This window comes from Psammomys obesus, unplaced genomic scaffold, assembly GCF_907164565.1.
Source record: "Psammomys obesus unplaced genomic scaffold, mPsaObe1.curated_primary_1811, whole genome shotgun sequence".
In the NCBI taxonomy this organism is placed as follows: Eukaryota; Metazoa; Chordata; class Mammalia; order Rodentia; family Muridae; genus Psammomys; species Psammomys obesus.
Window position 1 is genome coordinate 19103222 of NW_026591598.1, and position 23284 is coordinate 19126505.

The window sequence follows — 23284 nt, forward strand, 5'->3', positions numbered from 1 at the left end:
GTTCAGGATCTGTGACCAGGCACTGCCCCTCCTTCATGCCTTCCAGGGACTCACCTCCCAGCCCAGCACCTTCCCTTCCGTGTAGCTGGCCACCCCAGTTTCCCAGCCCCACCGGCTTCCCTTTTGGTTGTTTTATAACCTTCAGGCCACCTCACCTGAGAAAATCTGCCCTCTGCCTGCTTCCCCACCTGCCCTCAGATGAGCCTGATGGGCCCTTCATGGAGATCATGTTCATCTGCATCCATGTTAGTCTCTCTATAACACGGGGACATGACTCCCTTTCCCAGGGCTGTCTGCCATTGTTTGGGTTTGTGTATGTTTTGTTTTTTTGAGGCAGGGTTTCTCTGTGCAGCCTTGGCTGTCCTAGACTTGCTTTGTAGACCAGGCTGGCCTCAAACTCAGTGATCAGCCTGGCTCTGCCTCCCTGAGTGCTGGGATTACAAGTGAGCAGCCACCAAGTTAGTGCCTGACAGCTGATGGCTCCTTCATCAGTGGTCACTGCCTCTGGGGCTCTTTCCTAGGACCCTTGGTCCACGAGTTCCCTGGTCATTTGGTCTCTGGGGAGCCCTGCCCTTCAGCCAATTTCTGTTCTAGTCGTTTCTGATCAGCCCCTGGAGAGAACCGAAACATCCTGTCAGAGCCGGGAAGCTGGCAGAGCTCAGGCCCAGGAGAAGTAAGCTCACTGCTTCCTGCAGCCCGTCCTGGGTGGCAGGCCGAGCCTGACTCAGACTACAAAGGAGCCAAAGTGGAAACTTACCAGCCTAGGACTGAGGGTGTGGGGGTGCTGAGAGAGCAGTGCAGTGGGTGCTCAAAGGGCAGAGCCAGGAGAGGAGGACAGCAGAAGCCCCTCCCACTTCCCCAGGAGTCTGAGCTGTGTCTCTCTCACCAGAGAAGTAGGATTAAAGACCACAACAAGGAAGTGTCAGCCTTGGACCCAGTGACACACTTCATCTGGGGCACATCGGCTCTCTGTCCTGCATGCCTGGACAGGACCGTCCAGCCCTGGTCACCTGGCCACATAATGCTGCCCCCAGTTCATCTGCACAGCTCCACCCCTCCCCACACCCCAAGGCTGACACTGTCTGTCAGTGGGTGTTGCAAGGTAATAGTGTGTGAGGGGTGGGAAGACCCTGTTGGGGGCAGTCAGGACACCTGGGGTGTGAATTCCAGCCAGCTGGTGAGGGACCACCACCCACTCTGAACTCCGCCTCCTGACGGAGCCATATCCTTGGGGTTTCTCACCTCTACTGTCTGTTTTGTTTTTTTCTTTCAAGAAAGGGGCTCCCTATGTAGCTCAGGCTAGACTGAAACACACCATGTAGACCAAGTTGGCCCCCTGTGGCCATCCTCTTCTTGTCTCCGCATCCCAAGTGCTTGGGGCTACATGCCACCACGCCCGGTTTTCATCTGAAATTCTCCCAGGTTCATGAGCACTCCATCTCCCTGCCAGCCACCACCTTTTAGATCTGACTGTCCTGTTGCTGCCCACTCCCGAACACCCTCTGCTCGGTGGGCTCCTTCCTTGCCCTGCTGTCCCCTCACAGTCTATGCACACCCCTTTCTCCTGCTCCCTTTTCAGGGTACCAGTGGAGCAGACCCTTAGTACACGGCTCCTCTTTGTTCCTACCCCGTGTGGCTGAGCTCCGTGCCCAGCACTGCCCTGCCTACGGAAGGAGTCGAAGGGGATGGGAAAGCCAGACATAATAGCACAGACCCACAATCCCAGCACCTATGTTATACGGCTGGAGCCGGAGGCCAGCCTGGGCTACATGAGACCCTGAACAGAACAGATGGGAAGGAGACACGGGAGGCCCCAGGGATGGGAGGCCACAGTGTAGAGTCCCCTAGAGTCTTTGCCTCCTTGGGCAAATGACAGGCTCAGAGAGTCACCTTCAGGAGGCCAGGATGCAATGCCTTCCCAAATGTGGGTTGTGCCCCCAAAATGGCGCCTGTCCTGTTGGCAGGACTTCCTGCGTTGTCAACTGTGTCACCTGACTAAGAACCTGCCAGACCCTAAGCCTCACTCCAACCCCTGGGGAAATATGGCTGCCTTTCTCCTGGCCTTCCAGCCTCACCCGAAACAGGAATGCAAGGAATGTCAGTCATCCTCCTTTTGCCCCCTCCAGGCCCAAAGGGGTTTCTCAAGAACCAGTGACTACCTACGAGTCAACTGAAGCCAACCAGAACTTGACCTTGTCCTTCCTGCTGGAGTGTGACAGCCCGCCCTCCCTCCCTTACCTTCCCCTCCCCACTTCTCTGCCATTCTTTCCTCACCCCTCACCTCCCTTTCCCAGACTGCCTTGCGGCAGATGCCTTCTGCTGATGATTTTTAACCACAACCACATTACAGTACTTCCTGCAGGGGACCTCCCGTCTGTAAGCAGCGGGAAGAGGAAGCATTAAGTGACTTCTTTTCCAAGCTAGCCCATTCGTAGAACCCAGACTCTAACAAGACCCTGCTTCCAGCCCCGGTACTGGAAAAAAAAAAAAAAGTTAAAGGGTTCCTGCTCACTTTAAGTGAGGGAGTGGGGTGGAAGTTGCCACTAGCTCAAAAAGCAGCCATACAGCACATTTTAGGTCAGGTGTCATGAAGTTCATGTCCAAACAGGCAGCAGTTTTTCCACAAGGAGAGGGGTTGTTGAGAAACCTACTAGACAGGACAGAATTTTCACCCACCTGCGATTTACTGAACTATAAAACAGCTCAGACTAGGGGAAAGGCTGAAATCTGTCAACCAAAAGGAAAAATGCTGTGTGGACAGCTCACTCCTGACCAAGGCCCCAGGCATTTTCCCCACAAGGCAAGACATGAAAGAGTTCAGTCCACAGTCCAGCCTCTGAGAAGTGGCATGAGTCACACACACCGGATGCCAGGCCTTTGCTCAGGGAGCAGAGGACCTTACAAAACACTTTTGTTATTGTTTTGTTTTTCGAGACAGAAGGATTCTCTGTGTAGCCTTGGCTGTCCTGTACTCGCTTTGTAGACCAGGCTGGCCTCAAACTCACAGAGATCCTCTCCTTCTGTCTCCCCGAGTGTCAGGATTACAGGCGCCTGGCTTAACCTTCAGCTTTTTGTCCATTTATTTATTTGTTTTGGTGTTTGCTCTCCTGGTTCCCAGGCCTCAAAATCTCCACAATGAGCTTGAGGTTCTGCTGCTCTGCCTCCATCTCCCAAGTGCTGGGGTTACAGACATGCACTCCTGCCCCTGGTTTATGCAGAGTTTATCAGGTTTGTGCCTGCTAGGCAAACACTATTAACTGAGACATATACTCGGCTAAAGGGACCTTCTAAATGATTTCGGCTGCTGTATGATGGTTTCTGGACTATTCTACAGCACGGCTGTTTGTGAAGTGTCTCTACCAAGGGGGCCTTGGAGATGTCACTGCTCCTTCGATCCTGATCCCTTGCAGCCTCGGGTATTTGTTCTGCCTCTGACGGGGTCTTACAGTACTGGCTCTGGAGTTGTTTGGTGACATCGCTTGAATTTCTCCCAGCTCGGCCCACCCTCGTCCAATATGTTCTCCATATATTCCCCATCTCCACCTTCTTGTTATTGTAAATAATTACATTTACTTGTGTGTGGGGCTCCACATAGTCCACAGCGTGCAAGCAGAGGTCAGAGGTCAACTTCCAGGGGTCACTTCCCTCTTTTTCGACGGTGGGAATTGAACTCTGGTTGTCAGGCTTTCTGGCCTCTGCCCATTAGGCCATCTTGTAAACCCTTGTTGTTTGGTTGGTTGATTTTTGGAGACGGGGTTTCTCTGTGTTGTCCTGGAACTCACTCTGTAGGCCAGGCGAGCCACGGACTCATGGAAACCTGCCTGCCTCTGCCTCCAGAGTGCTGGGATTAAAGGCGTGCGCCGCCACCACTGAACCCCGGCTTGTTTTTGAGACACAAACTCTCTGCACATCCAGGATGGGCTTGTACTCTATGCCATCCTCCTCCCTCTCCTTTAAAGACAGGGTCTGGGTCTCAAAGTAGCTCAGGCCGACGGGGTTCTCACTAGGTGCTAAAGAAAACCTTGACCTTTAGGTCCTCTCGCCTCCGCTTCCGGGACTTCAGGGCGTGCACAGGCCTGTTTCAGTGTTGGCCGATCCCTTCAGAAGGTTTATCCCGCTGGGTAGGCAGCAGCAGGCCCTCCTGGAGGGGCAGGCACATTCTTGTGAGGTCATACTCCAGACACCTGGGTGTGGCTTCCGGTGAGAGGAACCCTGGAACAGGACTATGGGAAAGTTCAGGGCTCCGCAGCGAATCCTGGCGGTCGTTCAGGGTCAGAGTCCAGGTTCTCAGGTCTCCCTCTTGGGTTTACAGGCGTCCCTCTCCTAGCAGGTGAGAGTTTGGAGCAGCGAGGGGCGTAATCTCCGGCTGTGGGTCTCCTGAGAGGGCGCATGCCTGACACAGGTGGAAAAGCTCCATGGCCACGTCACTCTTTGGCCGATGTTTTCCCTCCCTCTGCCTCCCTGCAAGCGCCTGCAGTGGGCATGCCTGATGAGCACTCAGCCAACCCCACGCAGAGAGAAGCTGGTGAGAAGCCTGAGAACCTTGGCGCCCTTGTATCACTGCCAGTTCGCTGGCCCATGCTGCCCCCTAGTGGCTGTGCGGAACACCTGCCTTGATGGAGCTCCGGGCGCGCTGCTGCAAATGGCTGGAGTCCAGCAAGCCAGCAAGGGAACGCATGCCCCTCACTTGAGTCCCAGAGCCCGTGACCACTTTATCAGCTTCCCTCCCTGTTTCTGAGCATCTGCATTAATTCACATCTATTTTGCTTTAATGCTGGGGATGGAAGTCGGGGTCTCAAGTACATGCTAAATCTACTCAAACCAATGTGCTGCACCACCTATACATTCAAGACAGGGCTTCACACAATCCTGAAATAAAGGAGGTGGAGACAGGGGTATTGGAAGTCAAGGCAATCCCGGACTACAAGGTTGGCTTGGGTTACACAACACCATCTCACACAAACAAAACTCCAAATAAGAACCAATCCTCTCCCACACAAAAACGGACGGGGTGCAAGGAAAGAAAATGTTTAATTTTCCTACATGCATCTTAGAAGTTACAAAGCACAAGAGTGATTTCTCTCTCTCTCTCTTTTGTATTTGACATTTTATTTCTATTACACGTGTTCGAAAATGTGTACAGGGTGGTTTTTGTGTAAAGCAGAAGACAGCTTACAGACTGGTCCTCTCCTTCCGTGTGGGTCCTGGAGATAGAGCTCAGGTCATCAGGCGCGGTGGCAAGCACCTTTGAGCCACCTTCCCAGCCCTAAAGTGAAATTCCTTACAAGGAAGAATGTTCTAGGTGTGGCCTCATGGAGGCAGTGGTTACCGACAGCTTAGCTGCAGGGCCTGAAGTGGGGGATGGGAGGTACAGATGGAAGGCTGAAGGGATGTGCCCTTCCCTGGCCTTATTCTGGGGCGTGTGTGTGTGTGTGTGTGTGTGTGTGTGTGTGTGTGTGCCTGTGCGTGTGTGTACTTGTGAAGGCCACAGCCCCAGTGAAGGAGGAAGGAGGCTCAGCCCCAGTACTTGCTCCCTAGCAAATCAAAGGCACTTAATCTTTGTCCGCAGACCATTCGAAAAAACACAGGAAGGTCAGGAAGCAGGTGGAAGCTGCTGACCACCCCCTCCTCTGTCCTCCTGACCCCAGTTCCACCCCAGTTCTTCATTTTTTTGTTTGTTTGTTTGTTCTGGTGGCCTTCAAATGCGGAGACCCACCTGCCCCTGCCTCCCAAGTACTGGGATTAAAAAAGTGTGCCTTGGGGCTGGAGGAATGGCTCAGTAGTTAAGAGCACAGCCTGCTCTTCCTTAAAGAACCCAGGTTCAATTCCCAGCACCCACATGGCAGCTCACAACTGTCTATAACTTCAGTTCCAGGGATTCTAATACCTTTGTACCAATGCAAAGAAAAAAAAATTAAATAAATTGTTTAAAAAAATGTGTGCCTTTACACCTGTGTGTGTGTGTGTAAATATGTACAGCACCTGCATGCAGGTTCCTGAAAAGGCCAGAAGAGGGCACCAAATCTCCTGGAGCTGCAGGCATAGGTCAGATAGTTCTGAACCTCCATGTTGGTGCTGGGAAATGAACTCTGGACCTCAGCAAGGGCAGCAAGTGCTCTCAATCACTGAGCCATCCTGCCAGCCCCTGCCTCCCAAGCTGCACGCTTAGACATTGATGAACCAAGGGAAGATGTTTGCTGATCTTACCCCACCAAAAAAAGAAAAAAGTAAAAAAAATTAAGAGATTTCTCTCCCCCAAATCCAAAGAATATTCTTTCACATCATTTAAATAGAACTCGCTCTGTAGATCAGGCTGGTCTAGAACACAGAAATCCACCTGCCTCTGCCTCCCAAGGGCTGGGATTCAAGGGTGCACCAGCAAGCCCAGCATAAATTTCTAAGTTTTCAAAAAAGCACTTTTTAGAGAAGCTGGGGAGACATAATTCAAACAGCTTAGCTTAGCACACTGTGCTGGTTTCAGCACCTTCTGCCAGGCAGCTGAGCACTCTGCTCCACGGGTATCATCATGAGACCTGTCTCCACAAACAGGTCAGGGCCAGCCCTAGAGAGGGGCCAGCATCCCAATCTGGTGGTGAGGGGCCTTTGGGTCAGTGGAGGAGGGGGGTTGAAAGTCTAGGGGGAGGTGCTGGTACCCAGTGAAAAGGAAAGTATGCAAGAAAGGTCAGGCAGGGAAACCAAGTCAGAGAAGGGCCAGCAGGCCAGTGAGGCTCTCAGCAGCACCCAGCAGCACTCCGCTTTATATGGCAGGGCTTGCAGAAGAGGTGGTCATTCAGCGGGTAGCAGCCTTGGTCAGTAGGCTCCACAGACAGGAGGACACTGCAGTCCTGGGGAGACAGATAAACATAAGGTCCGGGGAATCTCAACTAGGATCTCGTTTTTTTCAAGATTTATGATTTATACAGTGTTCTGCCAGCATGTACACCTGAACGCCAGAGGAGGACACCAGATCTCATTATAGATGCGTGTGAGCCACCATGGGGCTGCTGGGAATTGAACTCAGGACTTTTGGAAGAGCAGCCCTCTCTCCAGCTCCTTGAGATAGGATCTTAAAGCTGAAGTTGGCTTCAAACTAAGTAGCCAAGGATGACTTTGAACTCCTGATCCTAGCCCCGGCTTGGCTTTGTTTTTGAGACTCTGTCTCTGAATATCCCAGGACATTCTGGAAAACTCACTGTATCCCAGGGTGGCCTGAACTCTTGATCTTTTCATCCCAGCTTCCCAGTACTGGGCTGACAGGTGAATGGAATCATGTTTTCTCATGCTTAACTGTCATTAGGCTTTAAAAAGGCGACGCATATGACAGTCTTTTATCATTAGTAAACACTTTCTTTCCATTTATAAAAATGGAGACATTCTTCCCACAATGGTAATAAAAGTCACAGACCACAGAGTCAGCAAATGCCATGGGCGGTATGTGGAGACCCTCTTCCATTCTGGGAGAGTCAGGGGAACCCAGTTCTGTTCCACACTGCTATGGTTTGAGTTTTACCTCTGTGGGGTTTGCTTGTTTTTAGAGATCAGTTTAAGACAGGGTTTAAACGCAGCCCCTCCTGAAAAGTGACTTCCTGGAGTCTAGATCCTGACTTATCAGGAAGCCTGGTGAAAGTGAAGGTGGACAGGAAGTGGGGGTTATTGGCTTAGCCAAGCTTTTACGACTGGCTGGTGGACTGTATCAAGGGCCCTGGGAGGGCTAACAGCATCGGCTCTTCCTCATTGGTGTTTCAAGATGCATTATCAGCTAGATGGACCTTGAACTGTAAGTGACAAAGTCAGATTCCATGTGAGGCAATCAGCTTTCCTCCCAAGGTCCTCTTGGCTTTGTGTTTCTTTCTTTCTCTTTTTCTTTCTTTCTTTCTTTCTTTCTTTCTTTCTTTCTTTCTTTCTTTCTCTCTCTCTCTCTCTCTCTCTCTTTCTTTTTTTATTTGAGACTGGGTTTCTCTGTGTAGCCCTGGCTGTCCTGGACTCCCTCTGTAGACCAGGCTGGCCTCGAACTCCCAGAGCTCCACCTGCCTCAGCCTCCCAGGGTGCTGGGATTACAGGTGTACACCACCGCACCTGGCTTCTACATTATGTTTTAAAATAAACACAGGTGAATAAATGTTTAGAATCACTCAGCGGCTGACTAAAAGTCCTGCCCTGGAACTCTCTATGCAGATAACACATAACAATGACCACCTATGTCTTCATGTGGGCTTCATCATCAGAGGTACAGAAAGCTCAGAGCTATAGGGTTGGCCGTGGGGGTGAGGAGGATTCTTGGAGCCCCGCTGGAGGACCAACTACAACACCCGCAGAGTCCAGGCACAAGGAAAGACTACAGTCCCAAGACAAGAACTTCCTTCATGATGAGCCGGGCACTGTGGTGCACGCCTGTGATCCCAGCACTCTGGAAGCAGGCAGATTGATGTAAATTGGGAGGCCAGCCTAGTCTACACAGCGAGTCCAGGACAGCCAGGGCTACATAGAAACAAAAAAACAAAACAAAGAACTTCAAGATGGCCGGGCAGTGTTGGCCCATGCCTTTAATCCCAGGTGGATCTCTGTGAGTTCTAGGGCAGCCAAGGCTACACAGAGAAACCCTGTCTCAAAAAATCAAAAGAAAAAAGTTGTAGCCATGGCTGCCCCCTCTGTGAGCACTGCCTGACATTTCCTGTAGCAGTTTCTAAGCAGCCTCCCGAGGCAGCCCAGCCTGTTCCTTCCCACAGCCCGAACCTGCTTGCAAGGTTTGTCTAGGCCTTTCCTCTCTCTGGACTGCCTTTCCCCTCTATGCAACTAGCAAACACCTCTGGGTTCTCATGTAAGAGGCTAAATGCTCTGTCCTCTACAAAAGTGCCTTCTTTCTCTCTCTCCCTCCCTCTGGAGGCCTCACTGTGTGCCTCAGCCTCCCCAGTGCTGAAATCACACTCAGGGGCCACCACTCCCTGCTACAAGAACTGTTTTCATCCGACTACTTCCTGGGAAGCCTATAACTATTGCCCTTTTCCTCTAAGTCCATCCTAAAATTTCATTACATTTAATTGTATTAATTGTGCACGTGGGTGTGGGCAAGCTTGTGTCACAGCTGGGCATGCGTGTAGAAATCAGAGGACGGAGAGAAATGGATCCTGAGCAGGCTCAGACCTTTGCTGAGTGCCAGAGAATGGGCTTTAAGGGGCAGTGAGATGGCTTAGTGGGTGAAGGTACTCGCCACCAAGCCTGGCTACCTAATTTCGATCCCTTCACCCAAGTTGTCCTCTGATTTCTCAAACTACAGAGGGACGCCTCTGCCTCCCAGAGTGCTGGGATTACAGGCGGTACCACTGAGGTACTTTATCTGTGTGCCTGTGTTATCTGTGCGTGGTGGTCGTGGTGGTGGTGGTAGTGGCAGTGACGGGGACGGACAGACCTGTTTCATGGATTCTGTCTTCTCTCTTCTCTGGGGGATTGCCCAGATCAGATCGGCCTGTGGCATGTTTGTGGGGGCAGTCTCTTGGTTGCTAATAGATGTAGGAAGCCCGGCTCACTGCAGGAAGCACCATCCTGAGGCAGGGGTCTCTAGGCTGTCTAAGAAATCTCACTGACACAGAGAGAGGGTTTGGGCCGGTAGGCAGCATTCCTCCATCGTTTCTGCTCCAGGTTCCAGCCTTGATTTCCCTGACTGTAACCTGTGCAATAAATCTTTTCCTCAACCAATTTGCTTCCTGTTACAGCATTTATCATAGCAACAGACAATGACCCAGGCCAGGCCAACCATGAACCTTCTTGGGACAGTACGCCCCGCCCATAATAGGGTCCGTGCTCACTCTCTTGGGGGTTCTAAGGAGGTAAACCTGAGCCGTCTGTGCCCATGAGTTGTGCCAACACAACTCAGAAAAGAAAGCAAAGGCAGGACCAGGAGGTAGAATGATAGCCCCGGGGCTATGATTTGCTCATTTGTTACCAATGCGGTTATCACCCACCTTGAGCAAACATTCTCTTTCCATAGTAAGTGATGTGAGCACACAATCTCTGATTGAGCTGCGTGTGTGCGCGCGCGCTTTGCTTTTCTTTTCCTTTTTTTCCTGAGACAGGGTTTCTCTCTGTAGCCCTGGCTGTCCTGGAATTCGCTCTGTAGACCAAGCTGGTGTTGAACTCGGAGATCCACCTGCCTCTGTCTCCAAGCACCGGGACTGATGGCAGGCACCCCCACCTTGCAGCACCAAGCTTACTCCTATCTCCACCTTTCCTGGCCTCTGCTGGGGGTAGGGTGAGCAGGAGAGAGTGAGGCCCCGAGGCTGCCTGTGGCCACAGCTCTTTAAACCTCAGCTCTAACTCACCTCACAACGGTAACAGTTTTCGTGGAAGTTCCTTCCCATGCACTCAATTTTGAAGGCGTCCTTCCCATCGCAGGGGATGATGGGATTCTCACAGATGCTGCACACAGGGGCAAATTTCCTAGAAGGAGTGAGAGAACACGTACCTGGAACGTCAGCTACTCACACTGACAACAGAATCAGCTGGCAGAAGCGGGGTGGCTGCAGTCACCTCCCAGACACCTCCACCCCCGGGGTTGCTAGGAGACAGAATCTGCAGAGACAGCCACAGACTCTTTCCAGTAGGGGTAAGAGGAGGGATCAGTGCACTGAGTCCAGCTTCCCAGGATGCAACTAGCCAGAGGCCAGTGCTTCCCTGGGGAGTGCCGGAATCAAGAAGGGTGTTTTGTAGGCCACCCATTATCTTGTACTGTTTTTTTTTTAATTAGCATATTTATTTAGTTATATCTGAGGCCCAAGGATGACATGCAGGAGTTGGGTCTCCCACTTGTGAGTCCCAGGGATTGAACTCAGGTCATCAGGCTTGGTGGCAAGCTCCTTTATCTACCGAGCCATCTTGATAATCCTGTTTGTTTATTTTTGTTGTTGTTGTTTACTTTTTCTTGAGTAGGGTCTCATTGTGTAGCCCTGGCTAGCCTGGAACTTGCTGCATACACCAGGCTGGCCTGGAATTCACAGAGATGTGACTGCCTCTGGCTCCTGAGTGCTGGGATTAAAGGCTCGGGCCGCCATGCCACATCCTTTTCATTTTCTTAGAAATGTTTGTAAATTTTTAATTTATTTTTACTTCATGTGAAATGATGTTTTGCCTGCAGGTATGTCTGTGTGAGGGTGTCAGATTCTCTAGAACTGGAGTTATAGACAGTTGTGAGCTGCCATGTGAGTTCTGGGACTCGAACCTAGGTCTTCTTAAAGAATAGCCAGTGCTCTTAACTACTGCACCATCTCTCCAGACCCTGTAATTTTCTTGAGACAGGGTCTCCTGTAGCCGAGGATGGCTTTGACCTAGCTGGGATGTAAGATTCTGATCCTCTGGAATGCTGGGATCACAGGTGTGCGTCACCACAGCATGTTTATCTGGTGCTGGAACTCAAACCCAGGGCTTTGCAAAAGCTCGCCAGGAACTTTTCCAACTGACATCCCAGCTTCCAGGTCCTTAAATGGAAGCTTCCTTCTACCTTGGCTACTGTGTGCCTCAGTTTCTACTTCCGGTAAACTGTACCCCCTGGACATAAAAAAAACACCTCTGAGGATTATGTGGACACCTCGGAGGATGAGCCTGACAGAGTGCAGAGACTCAAAGGCCTCCAGCAGATGTCCTGAGAATTAGGTGGGGAGCTAACGGGAGGATGGCCTCTGTCAGCACAGGGGCTGTAGAAAGGCCCGGCCTGCCGCCCGCCCTGTCCTCCCGCAGCCCTGGCTCCTTCCCCACCTGTAGAAGTCGGCCACGCAGTACACCCGATTCTGGCCGTCCAGCGCGAAGCTCTCGTCCCCGATGCACCGGGCGCAGCTCACACAGGTGAAGCAGGGCGGGTGGAAGGCCTTGCCCAGGGCCCGGATCACGTGGTCTCGGACCACCTCCCCACACTTGCCGCACTTCTCCAGGGTGTCCTGGGGCAGAGAGCCTCCGCTTTGGCCAGCGCACAAGCAGGCCCGCCCTGAACCTCGAGGAGTCTCTTTCCCTTCTTCCCTCCCTTCTTCCTTTTTTTTCAGCACTAGGACTTGAAATCCAGGCCTTGTGCATGCCTTGAAGCACCCTGCAACTGAAGTATGTGCTCAGCCTGGGGACTAACCTTCTCAGCAAACTTTTCACACCCCTCCCCGCCCTTTTGGGCTGGTTTTGAGACAGTGTGCCCCGCAGCGCACAGGCTGGACTTGCTCTGTAGTTGAGTCTGACTTTCTACTCAGCCCCCTTAACAAATTCCTACATCTTCCACTCTACTGTTGCTGAATGGTATCTACACTCTTTGCTTATTTTTTTGAGGCAGGTTCTGCCTATGTAATAACCCAGGATCCTTGAACTCTTCATCCTCCTGCCTGAATGCCATTTCCTGAATTCGGAGAACATGTGGACACCTCAGAAGTGGAGGAAGGAGGATCAGGAGGTCAAGATCACCCTCCCCTCTGTTTCAGTCTCAACCATTCCCACTCCCCCCACACACACACATAAAAAGAGGCCAAGCATGGTGGATCTCTTTGAGTTCCAGGCCAGCCTGGTCTATAAAGAGAGTTCCAGGATAGCTAGGGCTACACAGAGAAACCCTGTCTGGAAAAACCAAAAACCAAACCAAAACTCAAACAAAACTAAAAAGAAAAAGCGAGAAAATGCCTCCTTCCCTAGAGTGCAAGGCGGCCCCTTGATCTGGGTCCATGGAGGTTTGAACTGGAGACCGCCATAACTATAAACGGAGGGAAATGTGTGTTGTTTGAAACCAGCAAGCCCTGGTTCAGTTACACGCTGAACGCTTCTCCACCAACCCACCAGGCCTGGGCTCCAGGAGGCGCTGTTGGGAGGTGGGGGAGCCAGTAGGAGGCGGGGCCTGATGGTGGTCCCTGTTACTGGGTTGTGGAACTGTCCCTTCCTCTTCCTCTTCGTCGTTCGCTGGCCATGAGGGAGCCAGTTTGCCCTTCCAGAGGCTCCCGCCATGATGCCCTGCCTCACCACAGGCTCGAACTGGCAAGGCCACCTTACGATGAAACGGAACCTCTCAACCAAACACATCTTTCCGTTGTTGTTGCTGCAGCTACAGGAACCTAACCCTTCCGTGGGTGACCTCTCTCCTTTTCAGCATCCTCGGCTGTGAAATGGGCTCAGTCTCTCAGGAGCTCGGTGGGGAAAGACATACCTGCCGAGCTCAGCGGGTGCAACCCGGGGGCTCCACGCAGGGGAGTACCTGGTAGCATGGCTCGCACAGGGGGCGTCCGTCCTTCTGGTAGAATCTCTGCCCGGCCAGCTGGCGGCGGCAGGTGCGGCAGGTGAAGCACTGTGCGTGGTACTGCCTCTTCATGGCCTCCACAGCCAGCTCTCGAGGGGACACAGGCTTGTGGCAGAAGCCACACACACCTGGGAGACAGGAGACACAGGCTGTCGGCAGCCCTGGACGGTAGAACCCAGTCACCACCCAGAATAAGATGCGCCCAGCGTGTCTGGGCCCAGCTGCCAAGGGGCTCAACTAATAAATACTGTTGTTTTCAGGGCAGGGTCTCACTGTGTAGCCCTGGCTGCCCTGGAACTCGCTATGCAGACCAGGCTGGCCTCTCTTACAGAGAGAGAGGGATCTGCCCAGCTGGTGGAGCACACCTTTAATCCCAGGCCAGCCTTCTCCACATAGCAAGAGAGGAAAACAAAAAACAAAAAGAGTTGGCACCTAGCTTATCATCTCTGAGGGAGTGGAGAGGGCCGTGATGACCCTGATTTGTCAAGATCCATATGTAAAAATGGAAGTCACAGAATTTTGAGAGAAGAGCTAAAGAGATGGCTCGGTGGTAAAGAGGTCTTGAGTTCAATTCCCAGGAACCACATGGTGGCTCACAACCACCTATCCTGGGATCTGATGCCCTCTTCTGGCATGCAGGGTTAGAGCAGTCATATATTATATATTTATTTAAAAATATTATATTATATTATATTATATTATATTATATTATATTATGTTATAAAAAATATTATATTATATATTTATTTATTTATTTATCTAAAAAGAAAAAGAGAGATGGCTCATTAATTAAGAACACAGACTGCTTTGCAGAGGACCTGAGTTCAATTCTCCCCACCCACATCAGTCAGCTCACAGCTACCTGGAACCCCGGGGATCCAATGCCCTCTTCTCTTCTAGGTTCTGAGGATAGCGCATCCATGTGCACACACCCACTCAGACATATACACATACACAAAATCTTAGCATTTGGGAGGCAGAGGCAGGCGGGTCTCTGAGTTCGAGGTTAGCCTGGTCTACATAGTGAGTTTCAGGACAGCCAGGGCTGAAAACAAACAAACAAGGCAACCAACCAAACCTCAAACAAATCACTCTGGAGACCAGGATGATCTCAAAATCAGAGATCCTGCCTCTGTCTCTTGGTTGCTGAGATTAAAGGCATGTGCCATCATGCCCCTCTAAAATAAATCTTAAGAAAACAAAATAAAACAAAACCCCTAAGAGATCCTGAGGCTGTGTGTGGTAGCTCATACTTGTAATCCTAGCACTCTGAAGGCTGATGCAGGACAGAGTTCCAAGCTAGCCTGAGTTACACTGGAAGCCTGTACCTTAAAAACAAACAAACCAAAAAACAAAACAAAACAAAAAAATGAAGCCAGGTGTTGGTGGTTCATGCCTCTAATCCCAGCACTACGGATCAAGTTTCAGGACAGCCAGGGCTACACAGAGAGACCCTGTCTCAAAAAAAAAAAATTTTTTTTACAAACATCAATTTCTGTGAGTGACAAAAATCTACCGTAACTTAAAAGATGAATGACAAACTTAGGAAAACATTTGCCCTTGGGTCTCCTAATGTGGCCCAGGAGGGAGGACACTGAGTTGGAACTCAACTGTGTCTCAAGTGCCTGAGGCAGGGCTCTGAGCAAGTGTGTCACAGCTAAATTAAAGGAGGCACGGAGTTCGGTAGAGGCTTCTAGACACCTGGAGCCTGCCGGGGCCGCATGTGGGCTGGGGTGACTGAGGAAGGTGAGCTGACGAAAGCACAACCTTTAAAAGCACCAATCCTTTTATAGGTTACTCCCTCTTCTTGGAATTTACCCCAGAAAAACCCACACAGGGTGACACCGAAAGAAACGGCCCGGTGAGGTGACTCAGCCCGGCGCAGTTATGTCAAGAGACCACCTACAAGTCCAGCAGGAGACGGCTGTGTGGACCACCACACATGCCCTCCTACTGAGGACTGCCACACAGCCTTAAAAAAAAAAAAAAAAAGGGCAAGGATCCCCCGTGCACTCATGGGAAACCTGCTCAGAGACGACGACCGGGAAAACCAGCAGTGAAGGACAGCCCGGTAGCTGCTACACACAGCATCCCGGCTCTAAAGCTCAAAAGGCAAGATTAGAAAGTGTTGTGTGTCGGGGGGTGGGGAGGTGGAATAAGGTCTCACTGTGTAGCCCCTAGCTGGCATGGAGCTGGCTATGTAGACCAGGCTGGCCTCAAGCTCAGAGAACCTCCTGTCTTTGCATCACAAGTGCTAGGACTAAAGGCGTGTGCCACCATGCTTGGTTGGCTTGGTTTTTTGTTCTTGAAATGAAGTCTCCTGTAGCCCAGGTTAACCCCCAACTTACTATGTAGCTGAGGATGACCTTGACTTCTAATCCTCCTGCCTCATTCACATAGACATGAAATGAATAAATGGAAAACAAAACAAAACTAGCAGCTGGGGCGGGGCACACGCCTGTAATCCCAGCAATCAGGGAGGCAGAGCCAGGTGGATCTTTGTGAGTTCGAGGCCAGCCTGGTCTACAAAGTGAGTTCAGGACAGCCAAGGCTACACAGAGAAATCCTGCATTGAAAAACTAATAATAATAATAATAATAATAATAATTTTTAAAACTTAATTTTTATTTATTGATTGGTTGTGTGTGCATGTGTGTGGTTTATTGATTAGCTGTGTGTGCATGTGTGTACACTTTGAGTGGAGACCAGGAAAAAAACCTCTGAGAGTCTGTTCCACCATACGGGATAGAAGTGAAGTTAACAGTCCTGGTGACCAGTGCCTTTACCAGTGCCATCTTGCTACTCTCCTCTCCAACAACAACAACAAAAAAAAAATTAAAGGGGCAAGTTGGGAATAGTGGCTCACATCATCCATAATCCCCCTGACTCTGAGGCAGGAGGATTGCCACAACTTTGAAGCCAGACTGACTTTATAGTGGCTTCCAAGTCAGCCAATCTCGGCTAAAGAGTGAGATCCCATCTCAAAAAAAAAAAAAAAAAAAAGAGAGAGGAGAGAGAGAGAAAAAAGAAAAAACAATCTTTTTCTGTTTTCTTTTCTTTTTTTTTCCCCCAAGACAGGGTTTCTCTATGTAACTCTAGCTGTCCTGGAACTTGCTCTGTACACCAGGCTGGGCCTCAAACTCACAGAGATCCTCCTGCCTCTGTGTCTACCTCACTGTGCTGGGCCACCCCATTGCCCAGGGAGAAAAAGAATTTTTAAAGTGCCATGCCTATAATCTTGACACTTAGAAGTCCAAGGCAGGGGGATCTCAAGTTCAAGTCCACCTTTGGCTACAATAAGGCCTCAAAACAAACAAACACAGAGAAACCCTGTTTCAAAAAAGAAAGCCAGGCGAAGTGGCACACTCCTGTAATCCCATCACTAGAAGAGGCAGAGGCAGTTGGATCTCTATGAGTTCGAGGCCAGCCTGGTCAGTCCAGGATAACCAAGGCTACACAGAGAAACCCTGTCTCAAAACAAACAAACACAAAAGGAAAGGTCAGGAATGTCGCTTGGTTGGCAGACAGGGTGCTTTTGGTTCATGAAGCGCTGGCCTCTATCTGCTGTCCTGTGCAAGCCAGGCCCGGTGGCAATCCTAGTAATCCTGGTAATCCTAGCACTCAAGAGGTGAGGCAGATGGAACAAGAGAAGGTCATCCTTGGCCACCTAGTGAATTCAAGGCTAGTCTGGACCACGTGAGACCCTTTCTCGAAAACAGCTACAGCAACAACCAGAAGCAAGCACATGGCAGCAAGGGACGTTCAGTGGTCACACACGGTACAGACACGTGACCTGTTGTGTCAGGGGGCGAGTGCTCCCCCGCTTCCCATGAGAGGCCCATTCAGACCCGGAGCCCAGGCCTGTGGCCATACCTGTGGATGCCTCCTTCTCTGGAAGGGTGACAGGCTCTTCTGGAGGAGGAGGCAGCTCCTCTTCCGAGGGTCTGAGGTGACCAGGCCGAGTCTGGACAGAAGATCCCTTTGACAGAGCCTGTGGGGGCACAGATCCAGAAGATAGACAGAGGTTGCTGGTGGGAACCCCGCCAGACCCTCTCAGCCTGACTGCCTGGGTGGCTCCAGGTACAATGAGCCCCATTGTACAGAAGAGGAAACTGAGGCCGGAGAGGCAAGTGTCCCACCTGTATAGCTCAGCAGGAAAGCTCCCTGCTGCCTGCCTGGCGCTCCCACCACCAAAGTGACTGTCTCCTGCTTTCTAGTCAGGCATTCTACCTCCGAACCAACTATATCCCTGACCTCCTTCTTCCTTTTAGTTCCAGATAGGATCTCACTAAGTTGCTCAGACTGGCCCTGAACTCATTTTGTAGCTCAGGCTAGGCCTTGTGATCAAACTGCCCAGGCCTCCTCAGTATCTGGAAGTTTGGTCCTGCCACCGTCAGGCCAATCTTGACTCCCGATTTTTAAGAACATCCTGGAAAGGATGTGCCCCGGCCACCAACAGTGCCTGCAGGTGACACTGGCTTCTTATGCAGCATGAAGATTTGGGTCAGAACCAGGACATGTCTTGGGGCATCATGGGTGACAAAGGGACAAAGGGGGTGAGGGACATCTCTTGCCAGGGACCTTGGAAATCCCAGTTTCTACAGGTTCTGTGGCTTGGAAGGGGCTTTGAAGACCAACTGCCTTCAAGCAGAAGGGAACAAAGTAGCTCTGGCCAGTTAGGAAGGCCCAGGTCCTCCTCCCTGCCCCCATCCCTGCTCAGAAACCACGGAGGCCTGGGGACACTGGCAGTCAGTACCTGTGGTAGGGGTGGAGGTGGGGGAGGTGGCAGGTGGAGTTGCTCCAAGTCAGAAATGAGTGATGTCCCCGGCAGGACAGGAGTCTCCTCGTCTGGGAGAGGCAGGTAGGCCGACGGGGGTGGTGGAGGAGGTGGGAGGAGGTCGAGGTCCTCGTCATTCAGGGAAGGAGGTGGGAGAGAGCATCCTACAATGGGAAAGAGATGGGTTTCCCAGAGTCCGCACAGGGCACAAGGCAGGTCTGATCACCCAGAAAGCCAAGCAGCAGGGCGTAAGTAAAGGCTCAGGTCTGTCTGACTCCAGACTTGGGGCAACCCTGAACTGCCGCCACTGACCTGCTGTGGGCCCTCAGGCAAAAGTGAGCTTCAAACCCTGTGGCTGGGGCTGGAGAAATGGCTCAGCGGTTAAGAGCGCTGACTGCTCTTCAAGAGGACCTGGGTTTGATTCCCAGCACCCACATGGGCAGCTCACAACTGTCTGTCATTCCAAGATCTGAAACCCTCACACAGATATAGATGCAGACAAAACACCAATACACAAAATGAGAAAACAAACAAACAAACAAGCAAACAAACAAACCCTGTGGCTCCTGTGAGGGAGTGAGAAGCTGGCCCTAGGCCAGAGCTCAGACAGGATGGACACATTTGGGGTGGTATGGCCATAGACTGTGGCTGAGACCTGAGTTCCATCCCTAAGGCCTACATGGCAGAAGGACAGAACTGACTCCTACAAGTTGTCCTCTGACCTCCACATACAAATGCTACGGCACATGTACAGTAAATAACTGGGCTGGTGAGATGGCTCAGAAGTTAAGAACCATGTACTGCTCTTTTAGAGGACCTGAGTTCAATTCCCAGCACTATATCAGGCAGCTCACAACCAACTTGTAGCTCCAGCTCCAAGGGATCCTACACCCCCTTCTGGCCTCTGCGGGTACTGCACCCACACACAAACCCACAGGCAAATAAATACACACATATATACACAAATAAAATTAAATAAATCTGGGGCTGGTGAGCTGGCTTTGTGGTTAAAGGCACTTGCTGTTCTTTCAGAGGACTCAGGCTCAGGTTTCTAGCACCCACACTGGGAGGGTCACACCCAGCTGTGACTCCCACACCAGAGGGAGCAAGCACTGTGGCCTCCACGAGCACACACAGAACACATGTACATAACTAAAAATAAAATAAATGTAAAAGCAAAGGAATGCTTTCAAAGTCTACAGAGTGAGTTCCAGGACAGCCAGGGCTACACAGGGAAACCCTGTCTTGAAAAAACAAAACCAAACAAAAGCTTTAAAATAAAAATAGTTGGACTGGAGAGATGGCTTAGAGTTAGGTTACCAACCCCATGGTGGCTCACAACCATCTTTAATGAGATCTGGTGCCCTCTTCTGGCATGCAGGCACACATGCAGCCAGAACGCTGTATACATGATAAATAAATGAAAGAAAGAAAGAAAGAAGAAAAAGAAGGAAAGAAAAAAGAAAGAGAAAATGAAAAACAGTGGTCAATAGGCCAGGATCAGAGGGAAGGGGAGGAGGACCTCCCTTAACAGTGGACTGGGGAGAGGCATGGGTGGAAAAGAAGGAGGGTGGGATTGGGAGGGGAGGAGGGAGGGAGGTACGAGGGGGATACAAAGTGAATAAATTGTAATTAATAAAAATAGAAATAATAAAAATAATTTAAGTGAGGGTAGAAAAAAAAGCAGTTTTGAAAAAACACACCATTAAAAAAAGAAAGAAAGAGAAAAACATTAGCAAGCCAGGCATGGTGACACACGAATGGTTTGTTTGTTTTTGTGGTCTGGGGAGCAAACCAAGGCTTTCATACTGGTGAGGCCAGGGGTGGGGTGCAGCTGAGCTCACTCAGGAGCCTGGGATACCTTCCTGAGTAGGTGCAATGTGGCTCAGCAGCCTTGTATTCAACCCAAAGAATGGAAAAGGATAAGGAGAGGGAGAGGGAAGGGAGGGCAGAAAATAGGAGGGGACCAGGGGGATGGGAAAAAAAAGGGGGGAGAAGAAATTTTTTTTTTTTAAGATTTATTATGTGTACAATGTTCTGCCTGCATGTACACCTGCATGCCAGAAGAGGGCACAAGATCTCATTATAGCTGATTAGGAGCCACCATGTGGTTGCTGGGAACTGGAAGAGCAGACAGAGCTCTTAACCTCTGAGTTATCTCCAGCCCAAATTTTTTTTTTTTAAGATTTATTTGTTTATTATTTATACAGCATTCTGCCTGCATGTGTGACTGCAGGCCAGGAGAGGGCACCAGATCTCATTATAGATGGTTGTGAGCCACCATGTGGTTGCTGGGAATTGAACTCAGGACCTTGGGAAGAACAGCCAGTGCTCTTAACCTCTGAGCCATCTCTCCAGCTCCTCCAGCCCAATTTTTAAAAGCCTGGCAAGGTGGCATTTTCCTGTCAAGGAACCACTTGAGCCCAGGAGTTCAAGACTGGCCGGAGTCACATGGGGCTGGAAAGTGGCTCAGCAGGCTTGAACACTTGCTGCCAAACTCAGGCATGGTGGTGCACACCTTTAACCCTAGAGGCCTCAACTCTGTGAGTTCAAGACCAGCCTGATCTACATGGTGAGTTACAGGATACCTAGAGCTAATTAGTGAGACCTTGTCTTGGGAAAACAAACAAAAACGTGCTGCTCTTTCATTGGGCTCTACTGTTTGGTTTTCTACCCAGGTACCCTGCAGCTCCCAGCTGCCTGCGACTCCAGTTCTAGGACTCTGTCACCCTCTTCTGGCCTTCACAAGAGCTATGTGCACAGTGCACATACAGAAAAGCACACACACACACACACATACTAAATCACAGAGATCTGCCTCCCTCTGCCTCCCGAGTGCTGGGGACAAGTGCCACCACTGCCTGGCAAAAATAAATGTGTGGGGTTTTTTAAATGAGAAATGGCTCAGTAGTTAAGACCGCTGGTTGCTCTTTCTCAGTGATGGATGGATAGGTGTTGGGTTCCAAGCACCTATGTGAGGGCACACAGCTGTCTGGAACTCCAGTTCTAGGGCATGCAGTGCCCTCTTCTGGCCTCTACAGACACTGCAAGCATGTGGTGCACAGACATACATTCAAGCACATAGAAAAAAAAAAAGCACATAAAAAAAATTTTTTAAGGGGCTGGAGAGATGGCTCAGAGGTTAAGAACACTGGCTGCTCTTCCAGAGGTCCTGAGTTCAATTCCCAGCAACCACATGGTGGCTCACAGCCATCTATAACGAGATCTGGTGCCCTCTTCTGGCCTGCAGGCGTACATGCAGGCAGAGTACTGTATCCATAATAAAAATTATTTTAAAATAATTAATTAAAAGATGCCGTGTAAGCCAGGCACAGTGTTGCACGCCTTTAACCCCAGCACTCAAGAGGCAGAGAAAGATAGATCTATGAGTTAGAGGCCAGCCTGGCCTACAGAGCAAGTTCCAGAACAGGCAGGGCTACACAGAGAAACCCGTCTTGGAAAAAAAAAAAAGTTAATTAAGAAATAAATAAATAAAAATAAAGATTCACAAAGTGTAATCACTACCCGGAAAAGTAGGAAAATGCAAATTAAAGTTTCAGCTCCTGCCTTGAGGTAGGGCCCAGCTGTGTTAGAACAAGCCCAGAGGTGACTCCAGTGTGGGAACCTGAGAGCCGAGCTCTACACAAGCTCATGAGTCAGGATTCAGCTCTCACGGGCACCAAGAAGCTGTACCCTGTCCTAGCTGGGTCTTCTCCTGGGACAGCAGGCTGAGATGCATCAGCAGGACTGGAAGTGGGGTAGCTCAAACGGTAAAGATGCTATGCCCAGTCCGACAGCATGCAGTCCATCCCTGGGACCCACGTGCTGGAAGCTCCCCAACTGCTTTCCCCCAGCTTGCTTCCATTCCTGTGGTGGTTTGAATAAAAATGGACCCCATAGGTCCATAGGGAGTTGCACTATTAGGAGGTGTGGCCTAAGGGGAACACGGTGGCTCACGCCTTTAATCCCAGGGCTGGGGAGGCAGAGGCTGATGGATCTCTGTGAGCTTGAGGTCAGCCTGGTCTACAGAGTGACCAGGACAGCCAAGTCTACACAGAGAAACTCTGTCTGGATAACACACAACACAAACAAAACCCTCAAAACAACAACCAAAAAAGAGGTGTGGACTTGTCGGAGGAAGTGTGTCACCAGGGGAGGGCCTTGAGGTTTCAGAAACTCAAGCCAGGCCTCTTGTGACTCTTCCTGCCACCTGTGGATCCATTTGTAGAACTCTCAGCCCCTTCTCCAGCATCATGTCTGCCTGTACATCACCATGCTCCCTGCCATGAACTGGACTAAACCTCTGAACTGTAAGGTAGCCCCAATTAAACGTTTTGGTTTTATTTTTTAAGATTTCTTTATTTTATTATGTATACAATGTTCTGCCTGCATGTATACCTGAATGCTAGAAGAGGGCACCAGATCACATTACAGATGGTTGTGAGCCATCGAGCGGGTGCTGAAAATTGAACTCAGGACCTCTGGAAGAGCAGCCAGTGCTCTTGACCTCTGAGCCATCTATCTCTCCGGCCCCAAATGTTTTCCTTATAAGACATGGTGTTTCTTCACAGCCATAGAAACCCTAACTGAGACAATATGTCACACACACACAAACAATTAAATAAACTAAATTAAATTAATCACAGGGATAGTGAGAAGGCCCAGTGTGGAAAGATACTTACTAGCAAGCCTGAGTTCTAAACCCAGGACCCACATGGGGACTGAAAGAGAACAGCAATGACTCCTCACGCATGCACGCACGCACACCAGCACACAGCAAGAAAGAAATCTCAGAGCAAATGAGCAGCAACATCCACGAACAGACAGAAACCATCTCCCAGACCCCTCAAGCTCACTTTGGCCTCAGGACTTTCACCCCTGTTTGCACACCCCCCTCCGAGAGGCCACCCCGAGGAGACCCAGAAAGGTGCTTGTTCCCCTTGACGGCGCCGGGGGCCATTGTCATGCCTGCTCTTTTCACTCAGTCCGTACGCATTTTCCTTTCTTTAAAATTATTTATTGACTTTACATATGAGTGTTCTATCTGTAGGTCACCTGCACCCCAGAAGAGGGCATCCCAGCACAGATGGTTGTGCGCCACCTTGTGGTTGCTGGGAATTAAACTCAGAACCTCTGGAAGGGCAGACAGTGCTCCCAACCACTGAGCCATCTCCCCAGCCCAATATGTATTTTTCAATTATTGTTTACTCAGTGTGTGTGTGTGTGTGTGTGTGTGTGTGTGTGTGTGTGTGTGTGTG

At 50.5% G+C, this 23284-nt stretch overlaps 1 protein-coding gene across 7 annotated transcripts in view; it reads right to left on the reverse strand.

Annotated features, from left to right (window-relative positions):
• Positions 1 to 5012: 5012 nt before the first annotated feature.
• The window catches only part of Fblim1 (filamin binding LIM protein 1), a 25212-nt gene continuing 6940 nt past the window's right edge, over positions 5013 to 23284 (reverse strand). For all 7 annotated transcript variants that reach the window (XM_055611442.1, XM_055611438.1, XM_055611439.1 and 4 more), the window contains 6 exons: positions 18006 to 18190; positions 17123 to 17240; positions 13208 to 13377; positions 11746 to 11924; positions 10317 to 10434; positions 5013 to 6845 (listed from right to left, as the gene is read on the reverse strand). In XM_055611442.1, coding sequence (XP_055467417.1) covers positions 6732 to 6845; positions 10317 to 10434; positions 11746 to 11924; positions 13208 to 13377; positions 17123 to 17240; positions 18006 to 18190 — 884 coding nt within the window. In that variant the 3' untranslated portion in view covers positions 5013 to 6731. The remainder of the gene's footprint in view (positions 6846 to 10316; positions 10435 to 11745; positions 11925 to 13207; positions 13378 to 17122; positions 17241 to 18005; positions 18191 to 23284) is intronic.